General features: G+C 44.1%; 1 protein-coding gene and 1 long non-coding RNA gene across 3 annotated transcripts in view; one reads left to right on the top strand and one right to left on the bottom strand.

The window, feature by feature from the left end:
- Window positions 1-12,948, bottom strand: part of LRRC39 (leucine rich repeat containing 39) — a 22,054-nt gene that overhangs the window by 4,204 nt on the left and 4,902 nt on the right. Inside the window, exons 2-7 of one of the 2 annotated variants that reach the window (XM_008064710.2) lie at window positions 10,308-10,413; window positions 8,667-8,823; window positions 7,641-7,777; window positions 6,133-6,278; window positions 3,637-3,789; window positions 714-853 (exon numbers count right to left, since the gene is read on the bottom strand). In XM_008064710.2, coding sequence (XP_008062901.1) covers window positions 714-853; window positions 3,637-3,789; window positions 6,133-6,278; window positions 7,641-7,777; window positions 8,667-8,823; window positions 10,308-10,413 — 839 coding nt within the window. Of the gene's footprint in view, window positions 1-709; window positions 854-3,636; window positions 3,790-6,132; window positions 6,279-7,640; window positions 7,778-8,666; window positions 8,824-10,307; window positions 10,414-12,948 lie in introns of both variants that reach the window. The other variant, XM_008064709.2, reaches the window with a different exon arrangement.
- LOC103267104 overlaps window positions 6,177-12,948 on the top strand; it is an 8,014-nt gene continuing 1,242 nt past the window's right edge. Inside the window, exons 1-2 of the long non-coding RNA XR_504738.2 lie at window positions 6,177-6,251; window positions 12,626-12,743. This is a non-coding gene — a long non-coding RNA (uncharacterized LOC103267104). The remainder of the gene's footprint in view (window positions 6,252-12,625; window positions 12,744-12,948) is intronic.

Below are 12,948 nucleotides of genomic sequence, written 5' to 3'. Positions count from 1 at the left end.
TCTTAAAAAGTCTATATTAATATTTTTCATTTCTAGGCAAAATGTTTTTTGCCATCTGAGAACTGTAGAAAAAGGAGGAAATGGTAGGAAGATCAAACGTGCTCAAACTGATGTGTATGGCAAATGCAGAATGAGGCAGTGACGCTTTAAGAACCATGTGTCCATTCACTTGCTGAGCTTAGTCAATCTATTTCCTGACTCTACATTAAAGACTTTGATTATCTTTATAACCTATTTCACTGTTTTTTCTTTCCACAATATTGACCAAGAAACCAGAATTTGACAGAAAAGGCAAGATGGAATAAGAAACCCATCAAGGAATTAATGAAAAGACAGAAGTTAGTTATATACACGTTTCTTCTAACCAAACAAAAATTTAATCTGGCCGGATACAGTGGTTTATGCCTGTAATCTCAGCAATTTGGGGAGCTGAAGTGGGAGGTTCACTTGAGCCCAGGATTTCAAGACCAACTTGGGCAACATAGTGAGACCTCATCTCTACAAAAAACAAAAAAAATTACCCAGTTGTGTTAGCATGCACCTGCAGTCCCAGCTACTCAGGAAGCTGAGGCAGAAGAATTTCCTGAGCCCAGGAAGTTGAGGCTGCAGTGAGGTGTGATCCTGCCACTGTACTCCAGCCTGGGCACCAGAGAGCTCCTGACTCAAAAAAATATATACATATATAATCTACATGATATAGACAAATCACATACCTGCTCTCTCCTGAGACTCCTGTATGTATGTGTGCATGAACTGGAGGCCAAACAACTCCCGGTCCTCTTCATCATCTGCACTCTGACTGGGAGGAAGTGTCACTTCCAGCTTCAACGGGTTGTCCCTGAAGTTGACAAACCTAGCAGTTCAACAAAAACAGCAATTTTATTGGTGCCACAGAAGAGTACATTCATTTCCCTGGAGAAAGATCAAATGATAATACACTGCATGACTCTTAACTGGTGTCAATAACTGAGTATCTTGGTGAGATGTGATATATCCCAAGAATCTTTAAGTTTCTTTCCTAGAAGAACAAAATATTTATTTTAGACAACTTACTTACAAAACTTTTTTTTTTCCAGTTGGAATCTCACTCCGTCGCCCAGGCTGGAGTGCAGTGGCACACTCACACACACTCAACCTGCTGGGCTCAGGCGATCCTTCTACCTCAACCTTCCAAGTAGCTGGAACTATAGGCGCACGCAACCATGCCCAGAGAAGTTTTCGATTTATTGTAGAGAGGAGGTCTCACCAAGTTGCCCAGGCTGGTCTCGAACCCTCGGGCTCAGGCAATTCTCTCACCTTGGCCCCCAAAGTGCTGGGATTACAGGCTTGAGACACCGCACTCAGCCTACAAAGCCTCTAAAATCAACTCTTAGTTCATGGCATGTACAAGGGGGAACCCAAAAAACCCAAAACAGTCATTGAGTCAGGTGCTGTGGCTCATGCCTGTAATCCCAGCACTTTGGGAGGCCAAGGCAAGAGGACTGCCTGAGCTCAGGGATTTGAGACCAACCTGAGCGACATGGCAAGACCTCGTCTCTACAGTAGATTAAAAAAATTAGCTGAGCATGGTGGCACGTGCTTGTGGTCCCCGTAACTTGGAAAGCTGAGGCAGAAGGATTGCCAGAGCCTAGCAGGTCAAGGCTGTGGTGGCTGTGAGCGTGCCACTGCACTCCAGCCTGGGTGACAAAGTAAGACCCTGACTCAAAAAAACAAAAACAAACCAATTCTTAAACTCATCAATTTTGACACCCTTTAGTGCTTCTGCTGTTTTTTGTTTCACCTCCTCCACATTGTAGGCAAAATGTTTCCCTCTGAGAACTTTTTTCACGGGGAAACAAAAAAAGTCACTCAAGATGAGATTGGGTGAATAGGGAGAGTGGGACACGGGGGGGGGGGTCATGCTATTTTTGGTCAAAATATCACTGCCGCACATTGTGTAAATCACCATCATGAAATGGCAAACACATTGAAAGAATCTCCAAAAAAAATGCACTGAAGCTACCCACAACCTATCCCAACAACGCCAGCTGGTGCATAGATGCTAGTGGCTTCCTTAGAATACTTACCTGTGAGGAAGCCTGCCCTCCAAAAGATAATTCTGGCTTTATGGAATCCCCTCTCGTATTTAATACTGCACAATTTAACTTCTAAGAGTAAATGCATCTTAAACGAACAATTAAAGCTATGAGCTGAGTTTCTGCATATTTTATGGACCCATGTCTTATCATTGTGCCTTCACATCTAATATAAGGTGGGAGGTTGCTGAGTAAGTGATTCTGTTGTGGAAGTGTGGGGTTTGGTGAATAGTCTCTTGTTTTATTCTCAATGATAGGAAGGTAGATGTTGGAGGGAAAATGAGGGAGTTTTGATGGTAATGAGTGAAAAAGTTTTATCTACTCTCACTTGTGAGACAAACTCCTGTCCGTGTGGAGTTATTTAGGAGGAAATTAATCAGTTTTTATGCTTTTGATTTTACATTGTGAACAAGGTTTAGCAGCTGTACAATCTTCATGCAGATGTCACCAACAGAGGAATTTCTTAAGGCTGATTAACCCCAATACTGCTTAGTTTTAAGGACTCTTTTTTGAATAGTTTAGACCAGTATTATATGAATCCTATTCTTCAAATTATAGGATTTCAACATTGGAAAATGTTTTTCAATGTATCCGAGTGAAGTCAAACAGACTAACTCACCTAAAGAACAGTCATTTTAACACTGCTTCGGCTGTGTCATGCTCTGCTAGCTGTCTGCCCCAGTCCCCACTTCCTAACTGTTAGCCAAGGACAGCACCAGCTTTTTGGAGGCAGCTTTTGACAATTGTCTTGCAGCTCCCAAGTATGTCTTCTACTGATGACTCCTCTATTCCAGGCACTTGCTTTCCAGCTCTACAGGACCAAGCTGACCTAATTGTATTCAGCCTTTTTTGACTGCCCAACAGTCCACCAGAGGCTGTGAAGGCCCTGTAGTCACAGGATTGTTTGCCCTGACAACACCAGGGGCACAAGACCAGTGTTATCAATACTTAGGAATGCAACTGCTGGAGGCTTTTTTTCCTTGTTTCCTTGTTAAAACTTTAAAAGCTCTCCTTCCTCAATCTCAGGGACCGTACTGCCTCTAAGTGTCAGTTCCATTCTCTTCTGAGAGGAATAAACTCCTTTGCTTTACCTTTGCAAATCTTTACTTTATTCCCGCAGCACCAGCCCATGCTGCCTCGGTTCACCCTAACAGTATTTATTCAAATAAAACCCAAATTCAGGCCAGGCACGGCAGCTCATGCCTATAATACCAGCACTTTGGGAGGCCAGTACGAGAGGATTGCCTAGGCCCACAAGTTCAAGACCAGCCCGGGCAACTTGGTAAAACCTCATCTTTACATTAAATCAAAAAATTAGCCAGGCGTGATGGCACGCGCCTGCAGTTCCAGCTACTTAGAAGACTGAGGTGGAAGGATCTCCTGAGTCCAACACGTCAAGGCTGCGGTGACTGTGAGCGTGCCATTGCACTCCAGCCTGGGCAACAGAATGAGACTGACTCAAAAAATAAAATAAAACCCAAGTTCATTGATGACGACCTATCCACATGGCTCTGCTCTGCCGCCAGAGAGAAAGACCCTGCCTCATGTCTGCCCTGTGCACCTCAGGCTTGCCATCCCTGCCATGCACGCTGGAATCTCCTGCAGTCTGTTGTTGCTGAGGACAAGAGTGCCCAGATTCCTCATGTTGCAGATTGTTTCTGGCAGGCATGCTATTTCATTCCGTTGCAGCCATAACGTATGCAGACTTTGCATTCTGAAAAGTTAAAAGAGGTTTCCGCAATTAATCACATAGTATGAAAACCCTGTTATTTTGTCCAGAAAAATGCCATCTTTTACAACATCCTTAATCAGCATCTTGCTGAGTTAACTGACCTCATGTTACATGATTATTAAGGAAACTGTCAGCACAACCCTGATACCTTGTCGTGGGAGAAATGAAATCAAGATATTCTAGAATTCTCTACAATTCTCATAGGATCAACTAAGAAGAACTGCTGTAAATGTTATCTAACCTGAGTTAGAGTTTTGTTTTTTTTTTTTGAGCTGAGGTCTCTGTCACCCAGGCTGGAGTGCAGTGGCACAGTCACGGCTCACTGTAGCCTCAACCTCCTGACTCAGGTGACCCTTCTGCCTCAGCCTCCCAAGTAGCTGGGACTACAGGTGCACACCACCACAACTGACTAAGTTATTTTTTGGTTTTTTTTTTTTTAAATTTCATTCTTAGGCTGGGTGCAATGGCTCAAGCCTATAATCCCAGTACTTTGGGAGGCCGAGGTGAGAGGGTTTTCTGAGCCCAGGGGTTCTACATGGTCAACAGTGTGACTTGGCCAGGCTGCCTATGCAGAATCCTGGCTCACCTTCTCACACCACTGCAGCCCTAGGCAAGTCTGCTACCACCCCTTGGTGTCAGTTTCTCCACATTCATTTACAAGGTGCATGGAAGCACCTGTCATATCCTAAGCAAGGTTGTCACTGTGCATATTCTTGTTAGTTTCTTAAAGTGAGGTAGTCAGTTTTTCCTCTCCAAAACACTTTCACTTATTTGGAATAAAAACATTCTGAGCCAGCGTGGTGGCTCACACCTGTCATCCCAGCACTTTGGGAGGCAGAGGCAAGAGGATCACCTAAGTCCAGGGGTAGACCAGTGTAGGTTGGCTGGGCTCAGTGGCTCAGCCTGTAATCCCGTGCCTTTGGGAGGCTGAGGTGAGTGGATTGCCTGAACCCACGGGTTCGAGACCCACCTGGGCAGTGAGACCTCATCTCTACAATAAATCAAAAAATCAGCCGGGCGTGGTGGTGCATGCTACTTGGAAGGCTGAGGTGGAAGGATTGCCGGAGGCCAGCAGGTTGAGGCTGCAGTGGCTGGGAGCGGCCACTGCACTCCAGTCTGGATGACAGAGTGAGACTCCAACTCAAAAAAAAAAAAAAAAAAAAGACCAGTGTAGGCAACTTTGCGAGACTTTGTCTCTACAATAAATAAAAAAATTGGCTGGGTGCAGTGGCTCACACCTGTAATCTCAGCACTTTGGGAGGCAGAGATGAGAGGATTGCCTGAGCCCAGGGGTTCCAGATCAACCTGGGCAACTTGGCAAGACCTCGTCTCTACAGTAAATCAAAAAAATTAGCTGGGCATGGTGGCGCACACCTGTGGTTCCAGTTACTTGGAAGGCTGAGGCAGAAGGATCACCTGAGCCCAGCAGGTCGAGGCTGCGGTGGCTGTGAGCATGTCACTGCACTCCAGCCTGGATGACAGAGTGAGACTCTGACTCAAAAAAAATCAAAAATAAGCCAGGCGTGGTGGCACATGCCTATAATCACAGCACTTTGGGAGTCAGAGGCAAGAGGATTGCCTAGGGGTTTGAGACCAGCCTGGGCAACTTGGCAAGACCTCATCTCTACAATAAATCAAAAAATTAGCTGGATGTGGTGGCACACACCTATAATTCCAGCTACTTGGAAGACTGAGGGGGAAGCATCACCAGAGCCCAGAAGGTCGAGGCTGTGGTGGTTGAAAGAACTTAGGCGCCAGTAACAAATCCATACCCATTAGGGACCAAGAGATTTATTAAATCGGTGGTTTCAGGGAAAAGGAAAAGGGTCTGTAGCTGTGGGGGTTAGGGAGGGAGACAGAGAGAGAGAGAGAGAGGGCTGTATTTATGGGCCTGGCTGGGGCTGGCCAGTGCCATGCTTGGGTTTTACTGGAGGAGACTATGAGGTAGTATTCCTATAGGGAGAAATTATTCGCGCGCAGGTTTAAACTTCTCAGGCGTGCGAAACCCTATGGGGAGAAGTCGGAGCTTAAGGCCTTTGTTGTCTTTATTTGGTTCTATATAGCGTTTAGCGCCATCTCGGGAGACGCCCTTCTGACTGTTCCCTGCGCCCTTCAGTGGCCATGACCGTGCCACTGTACTCCAGCCTGGATGACAGAGTAAGATTCCGAATCAAATAAAGAAGAAAACATTTTGTTGAAACATGGCTTATTTCAAATGGAATCCTGTGATTGACTATACCAGGCACCCCTTTGTCCTGCTTAGCTATTTCTTGTTTTCCCCAGTGGTCTTAGCTCTTGTCAGCTGTCTGAAGGTAGCCACTTGACCTTCCTATGGTGTCAGGAAGCTGTTCCAGCCTGTTGCTTCCCATGTCCAGCCACTCCAAGGAAGGCATGCTCAGCACCGCGGCGGGGATGGTCGTGAAGTGGTTCATGCTCAGATCAAGGTGCGTGAGCTTCAGCAGATTGCTAAGCTAAAAGGAGAGCAAGGTGTTTCAGGATAAATGCCCATGATGTAAATGACCAGAGGACTCACACTGCCAAAGGAGGCAGTTCACATCAAGTAGTGCTCACAATACCTTTGGGCTTTATTTAGTTGTTGTAGTCTACAACATAGTAAAAATAAAAATAAAAGCCAGGGTGCAGTGGCTCACACTTTTAATCCCAGCACTTTGGGAGGCCAAGGTGAGAGGATTGCTTGAGCCCACATGTTCAAGACCAGCCTGGGCAACTTGGTGAGACCTCGTCTCTACACTAAATAAATAAGTAAATTAGCTGGGTGTAATGGCACACTCCTGTAGTGGCAGCTACTTGGAAGGCTGAGGCAGAAGGATCGCCTGAGCCCAGCAGGTTGAGACTGTGGTGGCCATGAACATGACACTGCCCTCCAGCCTGGGTGGCAGAGTGAGACTCCGGCTCAAAAAAAAATAGAATAATATAACAAATACCAGTAGGGTCAGCTGAAGAAAAAAGTATTGAGAAGATTATATCCTCTGTGTGTACAGAGGTCAGACCTGTCCTGAACTTGATGGCTTTCATTGCCATGGCTTTTGTTACTATACATAAATATGTTCTTATATATTTCTATAGATAGTACTATTATATGTAAGTTTTCATAAAATTTAGTATTTATGTTTTTTCAGTTCAAGGATTATTTAGCTATATTAATCTTTTTTTTTTTTTTTTTGAGTCAGAGTCTCAATTCTATCACCCAGACTAGAATGCAGTGGCATGCTCACACCACCCCAGTGTTGACCTGCTGGACTCAGGCGATCCTTCTGCCTCAGCCTTCCAAGTAGCTGGAACTACAGGTGTGTGCTACCACACCCAGCTAATTTTTTGATTTACTGTATCACCAAGTTGCCCAGGCTGATCTCGAACCCAAAGTGCCTCCCAAAGTGCTGGGATTACAAGCTTGAGCCAACATGCCCGGCCCAATATCAGTTTTTGTTTGTTTCACTTGTTTTAAGACAGGGTCTCACTCTGTCACCCAGGCTGGAGTGCAGTGGCATGATCACAGGCAGCCTCAACCTCCTGGGCTGAGGCAATCGTTCTGCTTCAGCCTTCCAAGTAGCTGGGACTACAGGCACACACCACCACGCCCAGCTAATTTTTTGATTTTTTTTTGGAGATAAGGTCTCGCTATGTTGCCCAGGCTGGTCTCCAACTACTAGGCTCAAGCAATCCTGCCATCTCGGCCTCCCAAAGTGTTGGGATTACAGATAAGAACCACTGCGCCTGGCCTCTTTATTAGTTTTATTCTTAACAATTACACAATTGAGAAATGACTAGCAGGGGGGAACTAAAACCATAGTTATCGATGTAATCTTTCTGACCTCGTGTGGAAGATCACATATGTCCCTGTTAACGGCCAGTTCTAGTTTCTCCAAGCTGACACAGTTACTTAGCTCCTTGGGGACCATCTTGATTTTGTTGTAGCTAAGAATCAGTTCCTGAAGTCCAGTGAGCAGTCCTACAAAGAACAGTATGCAACAGAGGAGACAGATACAATGTTTCCAGTAACTGTTACAGCATAACCCGCCTACCCATGTAGTATTGACAAAATCACAATTTAGCTTCTTCCCTTTTCCCAGTCTGTGTCCTGCCTCCTCTTCAAACAAGGGCCGGGTTTATCAGTGAAATAAGCAAAAGAAGTAAAAACCTGCCAGGCACAGTGGCTCAAGCCTGTAATCCCAGCACTTTGGGAAGCCAAGACTAGAGTACTGCCTGAGCCCACGGGTTCAAGACCAGTCTGGGTAATTTGTGAGACCTCATCTCTACGGTAAATCAAAAAACAAGCCAGGTGTGGTAGTGCATGACTGTAGTTCCAGCTATTTGGAAGGCTGAGGTGGAAGGATTGCCTGAGCCCAGGGGGTCGAGGCTTTGGTGGCCATGAGTGTGCCAGGGCATTCCAGCCTGGGCAACAGAGTGAGGCTCTGACTCAAAAATAACTAAATAACTAAATAAAAGAATAAAATCCACATCTTCATACTGTGTTATCCACACAGTATCCTGGGCAATTTTCCATTCGGGGAATTTCTCCCCTTTGAGGACTCTTGCTATTTTTTTCTTGTCTTCAGCCTGTTCTCTAAGAAGAGCACCTGAACCAGCATAATTATTATTGCCAGAATCTGCAGAATATTTCCAAAGGGGCTTTTTCTCTCACTAAACTCTCATCTTGAGTCACCTCAGTAAATCCAGACGCTCGGATCCCCTGGGAGCTGCCATTAGATTAAATGCTTAAAATTAAGACTTGGGACTGTATAGAAACCGTTAGTTAGTCCATGGATCCAACAAATCTCCATGAAAAGCATGTCTGCAGGCAGATGGAGTGGGACAGGAACAAAGGAAATCTTCCTCACCAATGCCTCGGGGGATCTCTGAAATAGCATTTCGAGATAAATCTAGCACAATGAGGTTCTGGAATCTTCCAATGAATTCAGGAATTTTCAGCAAACCAGTTCTATGAAGTTGCCATTCCTGAAGCTGGGTCAGTTTCAGTAGAGAAGAAGGGAGGGTCTAAACGCAAAAGAAATGACAGTCACTATATTTCTTAAGTTATTTTAATATCATGCCACACTGACATGTGACATTTGATTGATAAAAGCAATCTAGAATGTGTTTTCCTGAGTGAATTACCTTTCCAGGTATGTTGTGCTACTTCTAAGTTTTAAGACCTTTACTCTTTGTGTTTTTTGCTAAACCTTCCAACGCCGATCGTGATAGTTCATAGCACACACACGTAGTGGTATCATAGCACACACACGTAGCAGTATGCGCCAATGATTCTGTTACATGGCATTAGCCTTTCCTAAGTACACGTGCTTTGGTGAGTGAACCTGTCAAAAAATCATGTTAATTAATAGCTCAAGATGCTTTTCCTCTTCTGTTTTGAAGTATAAGAATAGTTCTAGGCTGGGTGTGGTGACTCATGCCTATAATCACTTTGGAAGGCCAAGGTGAGAAGATTGCCTGAGCCCATGGGTTCAAGACCAAACTGGGCAACATGGCAAGACCTCATCTCTACAACTAATCAAGAAAAATTAGCCGGGCATGGTAGCACATGCCTGTGGTTCCAGCTACTTGGAAGGCTGAGGTGGAAGGATCTCCTGAGCCCAGCATGTCAAGGCTGCAGTGGCCATGAGCATGCCACTGTTATCCAGCCTGGGTGACAGAGAAAGACTGACTCAAAAAAAAAAAAAAAATAGTTCTGAAGATTTTTTAAAATTTGAGAATCTTAACAGCTTCAATTATTCTAAATTCTATACCTCTTCCCTTTCAGCCTAGAATAGCCAGAAGAAAAAAATAAAGGAGCTAACCCACAGCTAAATATATTGATATGCATGAAAATAAGCACTGACCCCAGGGTTAGAAGGCCTCTTAAAAATCAGAGAATGCTTGGTGTAATTAAGCAACTGTGAGTCTGTGGGTTTATCAGCTGGTAGATCTAAAAAAAAATTAATATTCATTTCTATTTTGGGAAGTTTTAACTGAGCATTTTTTGGAAAAGCTAATGATTTTCATTAGGCAGCTAGTCATCTTTTTATAGAAAATGAAAAATTGTTTATTAGAATGATTAACAGGAGAAATATCACAAATAATTGAAGCTTAGGCCAGGTTGAAGCAAATTGAAATTTTGCAAAACAATCATAAAGCCATGTTTCTTTTCAGTTATCTTGTTGCTCAAATTCACTTGGTGTATTATTATTATTATTATTATTATTATTTTGATTATTATTTTGGTTTTTCTGTTTTTGTTTTGTAGAGATGAGGTCTTGTCTCACTATGTTGCCTAGGCTGGTCTTGAACTCCTGGGCTCAAGTGATCCTCCCACCTTGGCCTCCCAAAGTGCATAAGCCACCACACCTGGCCAATTTGGTAGATTATAGAAGTTAGAATCTCTAATTATTCTAGTCTTAACCACACAGTCTCAGCATGCCTTCCCTCAACTGTCCCATAACATGCCAAACATGGGGATGAAGGGTCACTTATGTGAAGCTCACCTTCCATTCCTCTTTCTCTATCTTCAGAATGACTCTCCCATCCTCCCTGGTAACTTTCTCTTTGAGCTTGGTGAAGCTGACTCGTTCTTCCCAGATCCGCACTAGCCTGGGAGACCAGGGAATTGTTTTAGTTCATAGATAATGACCTAGGGAGCATGTGCTTTCACATTTCACATGGTATCTGGAAATCAGACAAGAATTTATATTGGAAGAATTATGATCAGCAGGCCAGGTGTGGTGGCTCATACCTGTGACCCCAGCAATTTCAGAGGCCGAGCCAAGAGGATTGCTTGAGCCAAGGAGTTTAAGACTAGCCTGGACAACATAGCAAGACCCCATCTCAACAAAAAATAAAAAAATACCTGGGTGTGGTGTTCTGTGCCTATAGTCCCAATTGCGCAGGAGACTGACACTGAACAATCGCTTGAGCTCATGAGTTGGAGGTTGCTGTGGGCTATGATCGTGCCACAATACTTCAGTTTGGGTAAAAGAGTAAGACCCCAACTCGAATAAACCAACCAACAAACGAATGAATGAATGATATGATTCGTGGTGAGTGCCTGTAGTGCCAGTTACTCAGGAGGCAGAGGCAGAAAGATCACCTGAGCCTAGGAGGTCAAGGTTGCAGTGAGCTCTGATTGTGCCACTGCACCCTAACTTGGGTTACAGTAAGACCCTGACTCAAAAATTCTAAAATTAAATTAAAATTTAAAACTACAAAACTGACTGGCAAATGTCGCAAAGAATTTTCTATTTGTGTTCTAGAAGGTTTTCATCCATAAAAAAGAGTAAATTTAAAGTGAAAATCTTTGTAATTTTAGCCTGTTAGAATGATACATAATAAATATAAGCAATCATCAGTGAGTGAAGTTTAATTAATCTGAATATTTATTCCAAAAATCTCTTGCCATTTGATAGTAAATATATATATATATACACACCCACACAGTTTTGCACATTAACTCATCTTCAGCAAAGATCTTATTTTAATGAACAAGAAGCCAAAAGAAAACCATGACTGTAACATTACTGTCTTTGTTTATTTATTTGTTTTTAGTGGGAGTCTCCCTCTGTCGCCCAGTAGGGCCATGGCATGCTCACAGCCATTATAACCTTGACCTGCTGGGCTCAGGCAATCCTTCTGCCTCAGTCTTCTAAGTAACTGGAACTATAGGCATGCACCACCACACCTGGATAATTTTTTGATTTATGGTAGAGATGAGGTCTTGCCTAGTTGTGCAGGCTGGTCTCAAACCCTTGCCCTAAGCCTCTTGCCTCAGCCTACCAAAGTACTGGGATTACAGGCATAGAGCCACTGTACCCGGCTGCATTAGGTGTCTTTATGTGTCTGGATTGTAAAATACTTCTTAGTGTCTATATATTTTAATCTGTCACTTGCCTGAAATCAAACTAATCTGCTAACAAGTGCCCTGTGGCAGTGGAATATGGGTATGGCCTTATGATCTGAGCAACTGACTCTCCCACAGATGTGAATAACTAAGAAAAAATGTATAACATCAGCTATACAATTGCATCACTTTTATAAAAATGAAACTATTTGGCGAGGCTCGGTGGCTCAGCCTTTAATCAATCCCAGCACTTTAGGAGACCGAGGCAAGAGGATTGCCTGAGCCCAGGAGTTCAAGACCTGCCTGGGCCACTTGGTGAGACCTTGTCTCTACAACAAATCACAAAACCTAGCTGGCATAGTGGCATGTGTCTGTATTTCTAGCTGCTTGGAAGGCTGAGACAGAAGCATCACCTGAGCCCAGCAGGTCAAGGCTGCAGTGGCCGTGAGTGTGCCACTGCACTCTACCCTGGGCGACAAGAGTGAGAATCCAACTCAAAACAAAAAACAAAAAACCCCCAAAGCTCTGTCCTTTGGGGACAACAGACACTGGGCACTGCTAAAGGGGGGCAGGAACAAGGGGTATAAAACCAGCCACTGGGGGCCATGCTCACCACTGGGGAGCAGGCTCACCAGAAGCCCAAGCCTGGCCCACATGCTATAGACTCATGTAGCAAATCCTTATATGTACCCGTAATTCTAAAATTAAAAAAAAAGTTCTGTCCTTAATGAGCTTACAGTCAAGCTAACTATTACTAGAGAAGTCTATCTCCTTCTCTGTGATGATTCCTAAATGCTTTCTGGCTCCGTATTTCTGTGATCCCAGCCTGGAAAGCACCATTTATTAACTTGGCTGGCTTGTTGCCTACAAGACGCGGGCTGTAATTACATGGTGTCCAAGTTTCTCCAGCTCTGACATTCTGCAATTCCTATGCTGCTTACTCTTGATGTTTTTTCACGTCTTGAATAGAAGCTGTCTAGCTCTGAAGCCCTTCGGTGTAAAATGAAGCCTTTCCGGGATGCTGTCTTGCTGGATCTTAGCACTGTGGGATTTCTTCCGTCTCTTCAATGCTGCTTGGCTTCAAAAGGTAGGACAATTTCTGTTTAAACTTCAGGGTATTTTTGTTTTTTTGAGTCAGAGTCTCACTCTGTCACCCAGACTGGAGTACAGTGGCATGCTCATGGCTACTACAGCCTCAACTTGCTGGGTTCAGGCAATCCTTCTGACTCAGTCTTCCAAATAGCCGGAACCACAGGCGCACACTACCATGCCCATCTAATTTAAAAAAAAAA

The sequence above is a fragment of the Carlito syrichta genome, unplaced genomic scaffold, assembly GCF_000164805.1.
Source record: "Carlito syrichta isolate Samal-C Ts95f unplaced genomic scaffold, Tarsius_syrichta-2.0.1 Scaffold307934, whole genome shotgun sequence".
Lineage (NCBI taxonomy): Eukaryota > Metazoa > Chordata > Mammalia > Primates > Tarsiidae > Carlito > Carlito syrichta.
Note: the sequence above shows the minus strand (reverse complement) of the source record. Positions and strands in the feature narration are given on the sequence as shown.